Source organism: Mauremys mutica, chromosome 4 (genome assembly GCF_020497125.1).
Source record: "Mauremys mutica isolate MM-2020 ecotype Southern chromosome 4, ASM2049712v1, whole genome shotgun sequence".
Lineage (NCBI taxonomy): Eukaryota > Metazoa > Chordata > Testudines > Geoemydidae > Mauremys > Mauremys mutica.
In genome coordinates, this window is record NC_059075.1 from 46260832 (window position 1) to 46280225 (window position 19394).

Below are 19394 nucleotides of genomic sequence, written 5' to 3' on the forward strand. Positions count from 1 at the left end.
TAAGATTGGGTGCCCAGGAGCGGCCAGTCCATATAGGTGAACTAGGCAGTTGCCTAGGGTGCCAAGTTAAATGGGGCGCCACATTCAAGGAAAAAATCAAATAAAAAAAAATGGAGGAAAAAATGAAAAAGATTGGGGAGGGAACAAATAAAATAACAAAGATGTCATTATTTCAATTCCTGTGCGCGTATGGAAGGAATATGAATTATAATTCATTTCTCTACGTTTCTGAGAATTTATTAATGTCAGATCTTTTTTTACTGCAAAAATAAATAATATTTTAGCTAATTTATTTTTCAATTTGCAACGTAGGGTCAAGATGACCCACTCTGCAATTTGATAAGCAATAACTCAACCACAATGAAACACATCCGCCAGTGGCAAGAGCTGCAATGCTAGTGACACCTAACACAAATATACATCAAGGTTGCATAGCCGGAAATTCATGTAGAAGGAGATATCACAAGTTGATACATGTCAAATGGTCGTTTTAACACACGTCACAGGTAGATGGCTAAGAATTGAGTGAATACTGTGTAAAATTGTTTCTTGATGCCAAAGACTAAAGATTGTCTTTCAGCATTATAAATCCAAAATGTGAGTATCTTTAAGCATTGTTAAACCTTAGCGTTATTATCGGGCTGTATAGTTATGAACTTTTCTTTGTTATAACTGGTTCACATGTAATAAATAAGGTCCATAAAAGAAAAGTAACAGCATTAATGCTGACTAGACTGTGGAAGTGATGTCCCACTCCAAGCGGGTAACCGTGAAGAAGGGGATTACTTTCCAAACAACTGGTGTCAGGTTATAACGTCTAAAAAGGTCATTTTGTTTCCGTGTAAACGCTGTAACTAACTGGTTTAATAGGTAAGTGAGTGTATGTAACTAAACATTGAACCTTTAAGCAGTGAAAAGATGTGTTGGGATGGCTGCAATGTGGTTTAAATCGCCAACCATGTGGTGTGTCAGCCATCCTTAATGCTATAATGCTTCAGTCGGGAGCACGGTACATAATATTCAAATGCCCCATGGCAGAAAGAGGAAAAAGAAAACCATCAGGAGCTGAGTATCATAAACGAAAGGCTGAGAAGGAAAAGGACCAAGCAAAACAGCAGGGATCCTTCCTGAAATATCTTCTTTCTTCCAAATAAAGATGGAAGCAGTTCACAGCATCCAGATGAAGGAATTTTACTTGAAGAGAAGGTTGGCTCACATCTGCATGGAAGCAGTTTGGAACATCAAGATGAAGGTATATTACTTCAAGATGAGGGTAGCTCACATCAACAAAAAAGCAGTTTGGAAACTCAAGATGATGGAAACTTACTTCTAGATGAAGGCAGTTCACAGCATCAGACTGATATGGAAGTAGAGAAAATGTAGTCCCCTTCAGAGACACGTGCAGAAATTGAAGTAAATGAAGTAGAAGGAAGAAAGGATGAGGAAGTTACAAACAGGTTACAGTATGGGGACCCAGCTTCATGGCTCAGATGTGATGACAGTGTGTGGCAAATTCTCGTAGAACATGGACCCGAACAAGTTCATTAATTTCCCTTCCCTAGGGATGGAAATAAAAGAAAATTCTCTGCTCAGCATTACAAGAGGAAACTCAATGGGGAAGAAAGTCATCAAAACTGGTTACAATATTCAGTGTCAAAGGACTCTGTTTTTGATTTTGCTGCACATTGTTTAGAAATCAAGCAATTGGTACATCACTTACTGAAAATGGTTCGAAGGACTGGAAAAACACATCTTCAATTTCCTCTTCACATGAAAGAAGTACAGAACATTTGGAATGTGTTCAAAATTGGAAAGAACTTGAATTACAAATGAAAAAGGGAAAACTATTGATGAAGAGAATTTGTGTGATCAAAGAAAGAAGAATATTGGCAACAAATATTAGAGCATCTGCTTTAGTGAGAGTTCTCGATGGGCAAAATTTAGCATTCTGTGGCCACAGTAGAAATGAAAAATTATACAGTCCAGATAATGGAAACTTTTTAAAGTTTGACTATCTAGCTTTGTTTAATCCAGTCACGAAGGAGCATCTACGTAAAATAACTGATCATGAAACACAGGTTCATTACTTAGGAAAAAATATGCAGAATGAACTGATTCTTTTTAGTGGCATTTTCTAGGATTTGAAAATTGTAGAAACTGCCCATTCTGCAAAATACTTTTCAGTAATACTGGATTGTACACCAGATGCTAGTCATATTGAACAAATGACGGTCATTCGTTTTGTGGATATGGAAAAGTCTGCAGATGAAGATAATGTTGAAGTGCTCATAAAGGAACATTTTTTGGGTTTCGTACCACCGAAGGAGACAACTGGAGCGTTTATGACTGAAACTATTCTACAAGAGCTTGAAACAATGTCATTATCTGTTGAAAACTTACGTGGCCAAGGCTATGATAATGGGAGTAATATGAAGTGTAAAGACAATGGTGTGCAAAGGAGAATGATGGAAATCAATCCTAGGGCCTTTCGTTCCTTGCAGTGTGCATTCTCTGAATTAGGTTGTCAATGATGCTGTTAGATGCTGTTTTGGAGGCAAGCAGTTTCTTTGACCTAGTGCAATGTGTTTGTTTTTTCTCAGACTTAACACGCCATTGGGAGATTCTGACTCGCCATGTGAATTCTCTAACTGTGAAACCACTTAGTCAAACAAGATGGGAGAGTTGCATTGATGCTTTGAAGCCTCTTCACTATGCACTTGGAAACATTTATAATTCCCTAATTGAAATTTCTGATGATACTAACTTTACTGGATCATCTGACAATACAGCACATTCAGATGGAAAGGCCATTTGCAAGAGCTTCTGCAAGTTCAAATTTGTAACTTCACTCATTTTGTGGTAATATCCTTTTCAAGATTAACCTCATTAGTAAGCAGCTTCGGGAAAAGAACTTGAACATACATTCTGCTATTCAAAAACTGCAGCAAACTAAAAATATTCTGGAGGAGTTCAGAATTGATGAAGAGTTTGAAAGAACACTGGTAGATTCTCTCGAGCTTGCTGAAGAAATAAACTTTCCAACACAATTGTGAACTGGCTCTGGTTCAATTCAGCAAAAGAAACAGCAGTTTTCTTATGAAGGACGAGACACACACCCATTCAGAACCCAAAACAAAGGTTCAAAGTGAATTTCTACTTTGCAGTCCTTGATACTGCTATTCACTCGGTTGATGAAAGATTTCAAGAGATGCAGCAGCTAGAGTCAGTATTTGGCTTTCCGTATGATATCCACAGCTTGCAAAAGAAAACAGCAAAACAGATAAGAGAATTTTGTATAAAACTGGAGTTGGCATTGACTCATGAAAATTCAAAAGACTATTGATGCCACAGATTTGTTTAGTGAGCTTAAGGCTTTTTCAAGACTACTTAAGAAACATTCCACTCCTGAAGAAGTACTGAAATTTGTTTGTGAAAATAAACTCATACAGTTTTCCAAACATTTTTATAGCTCTATGCATTCTTTTAACTTTGCCTGTGTCCGCAGCTAGTGGGGAACGTAGCTTCTCAAAGTTAAAATTGATAAAAACACATCTGCGTTCAGCAATGGTGCAAGAGAGACTTGTTGGACTTGCCACAATGTCAATAGAGCATGAAATAGCTGGAAAACTGGATCTAAAAGAACTAGTGACTGAATTGTCAAAACTTAAAGCAAGAAAAGTCATGTTTTAAGAGCACAGTTTTTTTTTATTCGGGGTGTGTTTTGTAAATACAGGTTAAAGTTCATTGAAAAGTTTTCTTATTTCTTTCTATATTAATGGCAGTTAAAGCAGGATAGCGTAATGGCAGTTAAAGCAGGATAGCGTAATGGATGATTTTGGATTTGTAGTAATTATAATTAACATTTTAATGCATTTTTATTTGAAATTGGACTGAAATACCTAGCTGTCGTGTACAAATCTATTCTGAAAATTGTGTCTATTTTATCTGATCTCAGAAACATTGGTTGGATGGACGGACAGACCAAATAATTAAGCCTCTTTTTTTTTTTTTTTTTAAGTAAAAACATTAAAAGGAAAAAAGGGGCAAAATTTCCCAGTTTACCAAAAACCTCAGCCTAGATCTGCCCTTGGAGGTGGGGATGCCGATTGCATGGTTCGCCTAGGGCGCCAGTTGCCGGAAGCTAGTCTAGGGCCGCCCCTGTGGGTCCCTAATCCATGAACTACTGGAACTCATTTACAAAACTTTTCTTAAATGTTACATGAATATATTGTCTCATACTATAGAATTAATATTTATAATCCCTATTCCATGATGAGATATCCTTGAGCTATACTATTTCTTTAGATAGGTTTTTTCCCCTCAAAAACCTTTTTATAAAAAAAATCAGATTTTTATTTATTTATTTATTTATTTTAAATCTTTGATTTTTATCTACCCAGATTTTTCCCTCCTGATGCCATCACAGTTCCATTCCTGGTCCTCCATATTCTTCTGTCCCCTTCCTGGTAGGGTTGGCAATTTCCGAAGGAAAAACTAGTTTAGGACACTAGTATTTAGCCATAAATACTGGCTTAAACTTGGAAATATAACTGCATCAGTATTCAGCAAGTGTAGAGTGAATCTTTTCAAACTTTGGAAACATCCACTCAAAACTGAAGAGTAGACTCGGTCTGTCCACTACATCAAAGTTGGTCTTTTGCTACAGAATGCTGTGTGGCCAAATGGCCAGCTCTGTTTCTGATTACTTAATGCTTCAAGCCTACAACTCTGCATTTTCATGTAATAGAATGTTTTTGACTTTTCAGTTTATATAATATTGAAAACTGAAATATGAGCCATATGTATAACTTCTTTGAGAAAATACTGAACCAAAATGTGTAGACATTCCAATGTTCAGTATTATAATTACACGTTAATATTAAGCCCACCGTAGTCTGTTTGTTCAATCCCAAATTAATCTACTTATCTACTGCCTTATGTAACCAAAATTTGAATATGTTACTCAAACTAAGTGTTATGTGGTGTGCATTAACAAAACCATTTTTAAAATAGAAAATGCCTTAAACTCGGACAAACTAATTTTTTTTCTAGTGTGATTACAACCATGATTTATCATGGTAAAAATTACCCATGCCATCCCTGCTTCCTGGTCCTCATGTGATGGTTAAGGGGCCACCATCTTCCCTGAGGGCAATCTGGTATTCGCCCCATTGTTGATAGTCACTTTGAGTAAGGGCAAAACTTGGTACAGTTGAAGTTTTGATGCTGAAAAAGACTGAAGAAATCAGATGTTCATGAGCATCCTTTTAAAATAAATGGCAATACTTGGAATAACATTATGAGAGATGGCAATAATGCAGACTTGGGCAGCAGAAAAAACAATTAGTAACTTGATGTACTTGGAGCCATCCTCTTTAATTGGTTGTTCCTCATTACTGTTGTGATGAGTTCACCAGGATGCAACCAGGAAGTGGGTACTCCTGAGTACTCTGTCTTACCAGCCTGGGCTCCCTCTCACACTGTGATTCTACAATAAATGGCAAAGCTCTCCAGGTACTGCACTTACACAGACAGGAACATACCCAACTGAGTGACATGAATGCTTTTGCCAACCACTCATGAACCAATAATAGAAAGTCTCCCGCCAATTCTCCCAGCTCCCCAGCCTAGGACCCCAAAGCTCTACTGTCCTGCATATTTCCCAAGCACTTCAACTAAAACACACTGTTTTACCTAAAACATAAAACAGGGTTATTAATTACAGAAAGATTTTCAGTGATTATAAGTAGTAAGCATACAGATCAAAGTTGGTTATCTAAGAAATAAAAGTAAATTCACAATCTGAGTTCTATAAACTGGACAGGATTTGAATCAAGCAGTGTCTCACCCTGATAGATAGATAGTACGTGCAGGTTAAAAATCTTCCATACACAGGCTGGAACTCTCCTTCAGCCTGGGACCACCTCCCCAGTTCTGTCTTTGTTTTCAGGTGTTGAGTTGTGAGGGGAATAAGGTCAAGTGATGATGTCACTTCTTTTATAAAAACGAGGAATCCTTGTGGCACTTTAGAGACTAACAAATTGATTTGGGCATAAGCTTTCATGGGCTATAACCCACTTCATCAGCTTGCTGGAAAGATCCTAGGCCAGGGGTCTCAAACTCAAATGACCATGAGGGCCAAATGAGAGCTAGTTCATTGGCCCGAGGACCGCATCACTGACACCCCTCCTCGCTGCCCCTGGCCCTGCCCCCCATTCCAACCCCTTCCCTGAAGTCCTCACTCCAACTCCGCCCCCTCCCTGCCCCCAGAGGGTGCATGAGGGGTGTGGCGGGGGCTCAGGGCAGGGAGTTGAGGTGCAGCAGGGGGTTGGGGTGCAGGCAGGGGGCTCAGGGCAGGGGGTTGGGGTGCAAGCAGGGGGCTCAGGGTGCAGAAGGGGTGTGGGCTGTGGCTGGGGGTTGGAGTGCAGGAGGGGTGTGGGATGTGGCGGGGGCTCAGAGCAGGGGGTTGGGGTGCAGGTTGGGAACTACTTACGAGTTTCTAGATACTAAAGTGACCCGCACTCAAGGAATGCTTAAGATGGAATTGGTGTGACACCTTTGTTGATGTCTTGCATGCAAAAATAATTTAAGAAAGAATGGTCATTGTTTGTCTTGCTTAAACATAACTATATACTAAGCAATCCATACCCACCAACTTGAATTTAATTAGCCAGAATTGTAAATGTGCTTTGACTTCTATATTGACTATATTCGTCATCCTAAACGTCTTGCTCATCCGGTATTATTAAACATTGATATAACTTGATGAACCATAAGGCTAGATAATGAGAGAAAAATAACCTTCTGTTTGTCTTTCAGAGAATGCAGAGTCCATTGATCTTAAACAGTTTTTTGACCTACACTTTTCACCTATATATTATGTGTTCTTTGAAAATTTTGTGACTATTGAAGTAGGTCTCAAACAGAAAGGTAAGAATTTCTAATGTCTTTCAAATTTGAAATTTCTTTCTCTGCAGTGATGTTTATTAACACTTTGAAGCAGGATTGGCCTTGATTCCATCATTTGTGCTCAACTGTTTGGTACTATCTGTGTAGGTTGAGAGATCCAAGGCAGGTTCACCAGTTGGATCACTCTTAGCAAGAGTCAAAGGGAGAAGCAACTGACACTCATATTGGGCAAGGAGAGAAAAAGCTTGCCTGCTAGCCTTTCTAATCTTTTTGCAGATTTGAGGATCTTCAAATTTTAAGCTAGCTCTGTTCTTGTAAACAGATTTAAAGAAATATTTTTTTATTTCCCAAAATACTGCATGTTTCATAAAGTGTGTGGTATAACTTGATCTGGAGGGTGAGCAGGTCAAAAAACATCACCTTTGTTAAAAAGTTCTTTAATTCTCTCTTGTTGAATGTTATAACTCTATTCCAGAGCTTGCTTTAATATTCTGTGAGAGAAAAATATAAACCAGAACTCAAAACTTTATCTAATAGTGCAGTTTCACATTTTAATGCAGTTAAAGTGAAATCTAAAAGTTTGCTCTGAAACCTAAATAAATTCCACTGACATCTAGGTTTTGTATTGTTATCCCTGCAAAATATTTTGCATTTTATATTTTTAGTAACTACACTAGTCATTAGCTCCATAGTTGCATTCGGTTGCAGGTGTGGTCATCTGTAGACTCTAAATATAATGTAAAAACACAGGGTACTATTTTAAACCAATGCAATGGTTTAATGCAATGGAAGGAATGTGAGAAATTTACTTTCTGTATCTGTAGAAGTATAGATGTTTTGTGTATTTTATATTTTTAGTCAATGGGCCCTTAAATGACTTTTCATAATGAAAACTACATAATTTAAGGATTCTTTTTAAATTAAATTTAGGTCACAAGTCTCAGAGGGAAGAATTAGATGCTATACTTTTTATTTTTGAGGTAAGATGTTTTGAATCTTCCAGTATTGTTTTTTGACTCCGATAATTTGCCAGAAAAGTTATTGGGTTTTAACACAATGGAACTGTAGGATTAGGCTGTTAGAAGTTGGAGCAAACCTGGAATGAGCAAATCATATAATTTCATGGGGAGGATTGGTGAATATGGTTTTGGTAGGGCCCATTGTCTGCTTCCTTGGGTGCAACTACACAGGTTAAATATTAACTGCCCCAAAAATAATGTATTCAGTGTACTTGTAACTGTGTTGGTTCCAGGATATTAGAGAGAAAAAGTGGATGAGGTAATATCTTTTATAGGACCAACTTCTGTTGGTGAGAGAGAAGCTTTCCAGTCACACACAGCTCTTCTTCAGTTCTGGAAAAGGTACTTTCAGCATCACAGCAAAATGCAAAGTGGATCTGATTTTTTTAGGGTAAGTAGTTAGCATGTATTGTAAGGGACCACTCAAGGCAGATTATTGTTAACATCTCTGCAGTCATCCTTGGATCCTACACATGCCTAACACAATGGGTATGTCTACACTACGGGATTATTCCGATTTTACAGAAACCGTTTTTTAAAACAGATTGTATAAAGTCGATTGCACATGGCCACACTAAGCACATTAATTCGGCGGTGTGCGTCCATGTACCAAGGCTAGTGTCGATTTCCAGAGCGTTGCACTGTGGGTAGCTATCCCATAACTATCCCATAGTTCCCGCAGTCTCCCCCACCCATTGGAATTCTGGGTTGAGATCCCAGTGCCTGATGGGGCAAAAAACATTGTTGCGGGTGGTTCTGGGTACAGCCTCACCCCTGCCTCACCGCTCCCTCTGTGCAAGTAGCAGACAACCATTTCGCGCCTTTTTCCCTGGGTGAACTGTGCAGACGCCATAGCACGGCAAGCATGGACCCTGCTCAGCCCAAGACAGCAATCATGGACGTTGTAAACACGTCGCGCATTCTCGTGTAGTCAATGCTGAACCAGGACCTGCAAAACCAGTCGAGGAGGAGGCGGCTATGGCAGCGCGGCAACAAGAGTGATGAGGACATGGACACAGAATTCTCTCAAACCGCGGGCCCCTGCGCTTTGGAGATCATGCTGGTAATGGGGCAGGTTCTAGCCATTGAAGGCCGATTTTGGGCCCGGGAAACGAGCACAGACTGGTGGGACCGCATAGTGTTGCAGGTGTGGGACGATTCCCAGTGGCTGTGAAACTTTCGCATGTGTAAGGGCAATTTCATGGAACTTTGCGACTTGCTTTTCCCTGCCCTGAAACACCAGAATACCAAGATGAGAGCAGCCCTCACAGTTGAGAAGCGAGTTGCGATAGCCCTGTGGAAGCTTGCAACGCCAGACAGTTACAGGTCAGTCGGGAATCAATTTGGAGTGGGCAAATCTACTGTGGGGGCTGCTGTGATGCAAGTAGCCAAAGCAATCACTAAGCTGCTGCTACGAAAGGTTGTGACTCTGGGAAATGTGTAGGTCATAGTGGCTGGCTTTGCTGCAATGGGATTCGCTAACTGTGATGGGGTGATGGATGGAACCCATATCCCTATCTTGGCACCGGAGCACCACGACACCCAGTACATAAACCACAAGGGGTACTTTTCCATGGTGCTGCAAGCACTGGTGGATCACAAGGGACATTTCACCAACATCCACGTGGGATGGCCGGGAAGGGTTCATGACGCTCGCGTCTCCAGGAACACTACTCTGTTTAAACGGCTGCAGCAAGGGAATTACTTCCCAGACCAGAAAATAACAGTTGGGGATGTTGAAATGCCTGTAGTTATCCTGGGGGACCCAGCCTACCCCTTGATGCCATGGCTCATGAAGCCATACACAGGCAGCCTGGACAGTACTCAGGAGCTGTTCAACTACAGGCTGAGCAAGTGCAGAATGGTGGTAGAATGTGCCTTTGGCTGTTTAAAGGCACGCTGGCACACATTACTGACTCGCTCAGACCTCAGCCAAACCAATGTCCCCATTGTTATTGCTGCTTGCTGTATTCTCCACAATCTCTGTGAGAGTAAGGGGGAGACCTTTATGGTGAGGTGGGAGGCTGAGGCAAATCACCTGACCGCTGATTACGTACAGCCAGACACCAGGGCGATTAGAAGAGCAAACCCGGAAGCGGTGCGCATCAGAGAAGCTTTGAAAACCAGTTTCATCATGGGCCAGGGTATGGTGTGACTGTTGTTTGTTTCTCCTTGATGACCCCCCCCCGCCCTTGATTGACTCATTCCCTGTAAGCCACCCACCCTCCCCCTTCGATTACCGCTTGCTTCCTAAGGAAATAAAATCACTCTAGTTTAAAAATAATATATTCTTTTTTAATTAATTAATTATAAAAAGAGGGAGAGAACGGACAAGGTAGCCTGGGTGGGATTTGGTAGGAGGATAGAAGGGAAGGAAAAGGCCACTAAAAAAATTTCACAATAATGACAGCCTTTTGGTTGGGCTGTCCACTGGGGTGGAATGGGCGGGTGCACGGAGCCTCCCCCACACGTTCTTAGCCTCCTCACCCACCAGACGACTAAGGAACATGGTGAGGGGGGAGGGCGGTTATACAGGGGCTGCAGTGGCACTCTGTGATCCTGCTGCCATTCCTGAAGCTCCACCAGACACCGGAGCATGTCTGTTTGATCATGCAGCAGCCCCAGAGTTGCATCCCGACACCTCAGATCTTCCTGCCACCACCTCTCATCTCGAGTGTCTCTCCTATCCTCACTTTGGTCCCTCCTGTCCTCACGGTCACTGGCATCTTTCCTGTACTTTGATACCACATCCTTCCACTCGTTCAGATGAGCTATTTCATTGTGGGTCACTTCCATGATTTCCGAGAACATTTTGTCTCGCGTCTTTTTTTCCGCCGTCTTATCTGAGATAGCCTTCGGGATGGAGGAGGGAGACTTGAAAAATTTGCAGCTGCATGAGGGAGGGAAAAAAGGGAGAGAAGTATTTTAAAAGATACATTTTACAGAACAGTGGTTATACTTTCACGGTGAACAACACTATTCACCTTACATAGCACATGCAATCTCACTACAAGGTCACATTTTGCATCTTAATATTGAGTGACTGCGACTTTGGTGTTAGAGATCACAGACGCAGGTCCGGGCATTAGAATTCGGCTTGCATGTGGCCATGGTAAGCCATTGTCTTTCGGCTTCTGCAGCCTTCATATATCCAGCGTCCTCCTTTCCCAAATAGCAAGCAGAGCCCGTTGAGTGCTGCTTCTTTCCTGTTAACATGCAGCACCAGAACCGCCCCCATCCAATTCTCTGGGATGATCGCTTTACCCCTCCCCCGACCACGTGGCTCGTATCATGGAAGATCGCTGCTAGCCACCCTCCCCCCCACCGTGTGGCTGGTAGCAGGGAAGATCCCAGCTAGCGAAAAAGCTCAGCGCCAATCACCCCCCCCTTCCCCCTGTTTGGCTAAATGCAGGGAAGGATTTCTTTTAAGCCACAGGCAAACAGCCCAACCATCTCTGTCCCCTTAATTAAATTCCCGTATTTCAACCAGGTTACCATGAACGATATCACTCTCCTGAGGATAACACAACGAGATAAAGAATGGATGTTTCTTGAATGCCAGCAAACCCTGGGACCATACGCAGCTAGGCGTTGTCATGCAGTGATACCAGATTACTTACTACATGCATGGCGTGGTCAAGTTTCCTACCATGGAGGACGGAATAAGGCTGCCCTGCCCAGAAACCTTCTGCAAAGGCTTTTGGAGTACCTCCAGGAGAGCTTCATGGAGATGTCCCTGGAGGATTTCCGCTCCATCCCCAGACATGTTAACAGACTTTTCCAGTAACTGTACTGGCCGCGAATGCATCCCAAGTCCTCAGGGCAAATTAATCATTAAACGCTTGCTTTTAAACCATGTTTTATATTTACAAAGGTACACTCACCAGAGGTCCCTTCCATGGCTTCATTGTCTGGGATAGTGGCTTGGGAGGGTGGGAGAATACTTCTGTCAGGCTGAGAAAAAGCTCCTGGCTGTTGGGAAGAATGGAGTGCTGTGTGCTCTCTGCAAGCTCGTCGTCCTCTTCCTCCTCCTCATCTTCCCCGTCCGCAGAATCCTCAGGCAAGGCTAAGATTACCCCCACCTCAGAATCCACGGACAGGGGTGGGGTAGTGGTGGCGGACCCCCCTAGAATTGCATGCAGCTCAGCGTAGAAGCGGCATGTTTGCAGCCCTGCCCTGGACCTTCCGTTTGCTTCTTTGGTTTTCTGGTAGGCTTGTCTGAGCTCCTTAACTTTCACACGGCACTGTACTGAGTCCCTGCTGTGGCCTCTCTCCATCATGGCCTTGAAAATTTTTTCAAATGTTTTTTCATTTCGTCTTTTGGAACAGAGTTCTGTTAGCACGGAATCCTCTCCCCATATAGCGATCAGATCCAGTACCTCCCGTGCGGTCCATGCTGGAGCTCTTTTTCGATTCTCAGACTGCATAGTTGTCTGTGCTGATGAGCTCTGCGTGGTCACCTGTGCTGATCAGCTCACCATGCTGGGCAAACAGGAAATGAAATTCAAAAGTTCGCAGGGCTTTTCCTGTCTACCTGGCCAGTGCATCCGACTCTAGATTGCTGTCCAGAGCGGTCACAATGGTGCACTGTGGGATAGCTCCCGGAGGCCAATACTGTCGAATTGCGGCCACACTAACCCTAATCTGACATTGCAATACCGATTTCAGCGCTACTCCCCTTGTCGGGGAGGAGTACAGAAATCGGTTTTAAGAGCCCTTTATATCGATATAAAGGGCTTCGTTGTGTGGATGGGTGCAGCGTTAAATCGGTTTAATGCGGCTAAATTCGATATAAACGCGTAGTGTAGACCAGGCCAATATGTGGCATACCTCATCCAGGCCACTAAATGCCCCAATAACTCTGAGTGAAACCAGACAATTGCTATGCTCTCAAATGAACTCTCAGGAAAAAGGATATTTTTGTCTTTTTATCAATCACCTGTGGGTGAACACTTCACAAAGAGGTCAGATATAGAATGATCAATCAGTCCTCACCCTCAAAGGAAACGTGCATAACACTTTCAGAAGACAAGCGTGGGAGCTTAAAATTGATCACTCGGCTAGATACTAAAAATCATGAACAGAGACACTAATATATATATTATATGATTTTATGATTTTATATATATATTCATGATTTTATATATATATGGCTTATTACAACAATCTGTAACCCGCTAACCCTCTCTTTTTATCCTATGACTGTAGAGGTGTTAACGGGCCACTCTACCTTGAATGGTCCTTTTAGACTGTGCTAGCTACTTATGCTAAACAATCTGTTCTACATTGGATTTAGCTAAGATGCACCTTTCCCAGATGTAGAAGAGCTCTGTGTGGCTCAAAAGCTTGTCTCTCTAATCAACAGAAGTTGGTCCAATAAAAGCTATTACCGCACCTACCTTGTGTTCCCACAAAGAATGTAATTCAATGGTGAATCAAGCTGTTTATAGCTTGTCATATATTGGAGGTGGTCACGTACATGGGATGACACTAGAAATACCTGTTCATTTATATAATTACAGCGAAATGCTGCATATACATATTTAACTTGTATCTTGGATTCAGATAAAATTAATTTTCTAAAAATTTGCTTTTCTTCTTCCTGTGGGTGGCTGTTTTTTGGGGATGGGTGGATGCCACAAAAAGACAGCATTATTAATTAAGAAAACTTACATTTTCTCCCTTGATAACTGCTGTTAATCTTTGGTATTTCTAGCTTGCGTTTTTTAAGTAATAACTGTGTAGTGTGGATTGTTGGCTTTTGCTTTTGTAGAAAATTTTACAACTTCTTCCAGAAAGGATTCACCAGAGGTGGCAGTTTCATAGTATTGGTGAGTTTGTATTTAAAAAAGAAGCCTTGTTTTTTATAAGTGGTTTAAAAAAAAATAGAATCAAACAAAATACTATATAAAGTGTAATTGAGTTCTTTAATGTCTTAAGTTTGACAGTTTTATTTGCGTGATAATTCTGTGATGTTCATAAAGGAGGGGATAGGGATTACATACTTAAAGTGGCATAATGAGCAAGGACTTGAAACTTCTGCAACTTTTTAAAACGAAACTTAGTCTGGATGTTCTTAAGTGTCTTAACAATAAGGTAACTGATATTATGAAATGGTTTTTCTAGAGACATAGTTAAGGCACTGTGACACTTGGCGATCACTCAGATCAGCAAGGGCTTCTATCACTGCCTGCCTTGTAACTTCAGGTGCCTTACTTCTATGGCTCAGAGCCCTGATAGCACTAGCCAGCCCAGAAGTATAAAGTCTCACCCTGGCTTCCACCAGAATAGTTACTCCTTTCAGGGTGACCCCAGCAGCCCTTCTAGTCCCTAGTCTCTCCAGATCAGTCTATCCCGAGTTCTTAACTACCAGACAGTTGCACTTTTCCCATCTGGTTCATCACCCTCAAATGCATGAAACCTGCTTCTCCCCCCCCCCCCCCCACACACACAACAGCTTGCTTGCTTTGACGCGCACACGCCACGTACTTTGCACGTTGGAAACATTTTATTTGATAGAAAAATCATAGATTCAAAGTTGAAAATTGTAAGGGGAAGCAAACACATGGTACAAGTTACACAGAAGATAAACATCAAGATGCAACCACAAGCTTTCAAATTAAACTTCCATTTCTAATGAAACTTACCTGTTATCTCTGAAAAGTTTCCTAGCATGCCCACTGCCACAGTGGGGATCCAGCGTTCAGGCAGCCTCCCACCTTCAGGACTGTCAGCTCAGTGGTTTGAGTATTGGCCTGCTAAACCCAGGGTTGTGAGGGCCATTTAGGGAACTGGGGTAAAAATCTGTCTGGGGATTGGTCCTGCTTTGAGCAGGGAGTTGGACTAGATGACCTCCTGAGGTCCCTTCCAACTCTGAGATTCTATGATTCATGTCTAAGTTCTGGATAGATTTCACTTCAAACCTCTTCCCTTCTAAAAAAGGTTTGCAGTTTTGTGGGCCCCCCCCCATCAGATTAATGACTCGGGGTGGGGGAAGTCCCCTCTTGACTTTATAGCTGGGGTGTTTTAGTGCCTTCCTACTGATGTTAATGGTTCATTAGTTAGTTATCTTTTTTTCCGGTTGTACAGTGCTAGGTGCTTGGAGCTAGTCTCATCTGCTTGGTGAGGCATCCTTTCCCAGTCTTCACTACTTACCACCCTATTGTGAGGTGGAGCTGAATGTTCTAGCACAAATTATGAGTACAGTTTTCTTTATATATAAATTCAAAACCACAGTCTTTATAAATATCTCCTAAAGACCATTAAGTTCAGAACATTACAAGGTTAAAGACCTTACTTGACATACTTTTTTAACACAATAACGTTATTCTTTGGGGTTCATGCCACCTGGAGTGTCTGGACCCTGATTGTCATAGGCACCATTACTGGAGTTTGGTATAAAAGAACAATATTAGAGAAAACATAAAGATAATGTAGATGGAAAATCCTGCTCTATGCTACGAATTACAGTAGATGACCCAGGAAAACCTTTTCTTGTCTGGTAATGAATTAATGTAAAAAAGAGAAACACTGGAACACAAGCTATCCAGTATAACCCTAAACTAGACATTTGAATAGCAACAGCATTGATGAATTAAGAGCCTTTGCCCACTTGTGCTTTTATTTACACCACCCTACATTTCTATACATTTTTTGGTATTGATTATGAGAAAAGGAACAGATCTTGTAGCAGGTGATCTTTTTTCCCCCTTCTGGCATTGAAGTGATTGTCAGAGGATAATAAGTTCACCAAGAGTAAATTGGAGATTGCCAAGGACTTGCTTAAAAGATTATCAAGTCTGACCGAGAACTCTGACATCTGCAGTTAAGTAAAGAGCAAAGAACATCTTTAAAATGTATTTTCCTTTCAGGCTTGATTTTAAAGAAACTCCTTCACACCGGAAATTCCTTAAAGGTAAGGAAAATAAATACATATATCTTTGCTTTTGCATTTTTGATGTGTATATGTTGTTTTTCTTAGAATAATCACTGGCACAAAAACAATAACACTGACTAACAAGATTGATTACGTTCATAATAGGCCCTGAACCTGTTAACTTCTATGCGCCTGGTTTCGTACCTTCAGAAGTCACATAGAGGTAAACAGGTGCATAGTGTTTGCAGGATTGACGCTTTAGTTTTTGCTTTCAAGAGGAAAGAAGTCCTAATTTTTACTTTATATGGGGAGAGGAATAGTTTTTGGTTCATTTATATAATATGAGACTTCAGTCTTTTTCTATCATAGTTTTGGTTATGAGCAGAAAGATCCAATAATTTTTAAGAAATATATTTTGTAACACTTTGATTACTTTTGAAGAAAAGAGTATTGATGACATGCCCTCTGTGCTGCAGTTCTTTATTGAAAGGGAGAGATTGTGCAAAAATAGCACTTTTGTACTCTACAGACCTGATCCTTTTGTTTATTTGTATGCATATGTAAGGAAGCTATTTGCAAGTCTACACACTAGAGTGTAATGCAGCTTAAAAAGCAAAGAGTCTGACAAACAAACTCCCTTTTTCCCCTTTTAAGATCCGTCGAGAAGGTGTGCGTCTCTTCCTCTTGTGGTTGCAAGCACTTCAGAATAACTGTAGTAAAGAACAGCTATGTATGTTTTCTTGCTTAATTCCTGGATTTTCATCACCACAATCTGAGTATGGACCTCGAACACTAGATAATCTCATTAACCCTCCACTTAATGTTCAAGAAAGTAAGTAATTTAGTAACATTACCCAGTTCTTTACATGGTTCCATTTCACTAACTTTTTTCCATTGCTCAGGTACTGTAGAAATAACTAATGTAAGTCATCTGACATGCTTTCTGTTACCCATGGGGCTTATGGAACCACTAATGAGTGCAGCTGTGCTCAGGCCTTCTAGGATCCTGGTGTCATTCTTGACCCTGACCCTTCTTTCTCTTCCCAAATCTCTTAGGAACATATGTGTTGCTTTACTGCAGCAGAGCAGTGGTTTATCTAATCCAGTATCTTTACAGTGTCCAGTACCTGATATTCAAGAGAGAGAGGCTTATGAACCACCATACTGGACAATTATAGAATAACCTGCCCATAGGAGAAACTGTAACCTCTAACTGCAGCCTTGTGCCCTAAGGCATAAGGGTTTATATCCTTTTATGACATAATTTTTATACTAGCTAAGGCAACTGGATATTTTCATTATATTCATATGGATGATCTTTTGATTCCTACTAGATTCTTAGTCTCAATGATTTCTTGGGACAAGGAGTTCTGCAGATCACTCGGAGCAACATTTATACCTGTAGCTGTATCACTAACTCCATAAGACCCCTGTATGAAGATCTATTTCAACTTCACCTTTTCAAAAAAAACAGATTCATAGCATCATCTCCTCTCATATTGGTTATTGTAACTAGACCTGGTCAGAATTTTCTGAGAAAACGGGCTTTTATTAGAAACTTGATTTGTCAAAAGTAAAATATTTTGTGGAAATATATCCATTTCAATGAACTTCCAGTGAAACACCATAGGCCACGCTTGGTTTCCCAGCAGTTATCCTGTTGTGCTACTGGGGACCCCAGGGCTTCCAGGGGTTGCAGCTTCAGAGCAGCCCCATAGTGCAGATTGTGCCAGGGACCCCAGAGGTTCTTGTTGTCGTGTCTATCGTCTTGCAGTGTCCAAAACAATGGGAAAGGAGGAACAAGCAGGGCAGGACTTACATGCTGTTAGGCAGCAAAGAATTATGGAGGAGGAGGAGCTGGAAAAAATGCTCAAGCTTTGATTACAAGAGTACAAAATAGCAAAGCACTGAACAAATGTAATTGGAGAGTTTTTAAATAAACATGTAACTAAAATCTAAAAGCAGCAACAATAATCATAAAACAGGTTTAGGATACTGACTAATGAAAGAACAACTGAAAGAACCATAGGATAGATATTTTAGTTCCTTAAAACAAAAGTGTGAAATCCATAAAATCAAGCGAAACAAGGAAAATTCCAAAATGGAACGATAACAGATTTTTAAAATAGGGACTGAGCACATAGATTTAATAAAATAAGTATTCAAAAGTAAGCACAGATAGCCTTGATGATAATGATGATTGATGTGTGCTTACCACATAAAAGTGAAAAAAGTACAAAGGGCATGATAAGACAACTTGTAGAGGACTTATTGGCAAAGTTTTTAAAATTTGAATCACTCTCGGGGTAGGATTTTTGGTTGTAATTTGTATTTGATTTTGTTTTGAGCAGCCAATTTTCCAACACCTGTTTGTCATAATTTTGGAGGCAAACACAAATTAAGGGAAACAATATATTTATTGATGAAATGTACTGTAGAAATATAGTGCTGGAAGAGACCATGAAAGGTCACTTCATCCATTCCCCTGCGTTGAGGCAGGACCAGACATAACTAATCTATGCCTGATAGGTGTTTATCTAACCTGTTCTTAAAAACCTCCAGTGATGGGAATTCCTCAATCTCTCTTGTAGCATGTATCCTAGACCTTAAATTTCCTCATAGTTAGAACGTTTTTCCCAATATCTAACCTAAATCTCCCTTGCTACAGATTAAGCCCATTACTTCTTGTCCTACCTTCAGTGGACATGGACAACAGTTGATCTCCATCCTCTTTATAATAGCCCTTAATATATTTGAAGACTGATATCTGATTTTCCCCCCTCAGTCAATTTTTTCTCAAGACTAACCATGCCCAGTTTCTTCATAGTTCAGTTTTTCTAAAGCTTCTATAATTTTTGTAGCTCTCTTCTGGACTCTTTCCATTTTGTCCTCATCTTTCCTAAAGTGGGTATCCAAAACTGGACATGCTACTCCAGCTGAGATCTCACCAGTGCCAAGTAGAGCAGACCAATTATCCACAGTGTATTGCATACAACACTTCTGTTAATACACCCCAGAATTGTATTAGCCTTATTCACAACTGCATCATTTGTTCACTTTCATTCAGTTTGTGATCCCCTATAATTCCTAGATCCTTTTCTGCAGTACTATTTCCTAACCAGCTATTCTCCAATTTGTATTTGTTACATTTGATTTTTCCTTCCTTAGTTTAGTACTTTGCACTTCTCTCTATTGAATTTGATCTTGTTGATTTCAGACCAGTTCCCCAATTTGTCAAGGGTGTGTTGAATTCTTATCCTGTCCTCCTAAGGCTTTCAAGCCCTCCTAGGTTGGTGTCATTAGCAATTTTATAAGCATACTCTCCACCCCATTATCCACATCATTAATGAAAATATTAAGTAGTACCAGACTCGGGACAGACTCTTGTGGGACCCTTGTCGATACGTCCTCCCACCTTAATAGTGAACCATTGATAACTACACCTCTACCCCGATATAACTGTCCTCGGTCTGGTCTACACTACGGGGGTGGGATGTCGATCTAAGGTACGCAACTTCAGCTACATGAATAGCGTAGCTGAAGTCGAAGTACCTTAGCTCAAATTACTTACCGTCCTCACGGCGCGGGAT

General features: G+C 40.9%; 1 protein-coding gene across 5 annotated transcripts in view; it reads left to right on the forward strand.

The window, feature by feature from the left end:
- RALGAPA1 (Ral GTPase activating protein catalytic subunit alpha 1) overlaps positions 1-19394 on the forward strand; it is a 265455-nt gene that overhangs the window by 22204 nt on the left and 223857 nt on the right. For all 5 annotated transcript variants that reach the window (XM_045013658.1, XM_045013659.1, XM_045013660.1 and 2 more), the window contains exons 2-6: positions 6820-6930; positions 7840-7889; positions 13702-13759; positions 15800-15843; positions 16459-16636. In XM_045013658.1, the coding sequence (XP_044869593.1) occupies positions 6820-6930; positions 7840-7889; positions 13702-13759; positions 15800-15843; positions 16459-16636 (441 nt within the window). The remainder of the gene's footprint in view (positions 1-6819; positions 6931-7839; positions 7890-13701; positions 13760-15799; positions 15844-16458; positions 16637-19394) is intronic.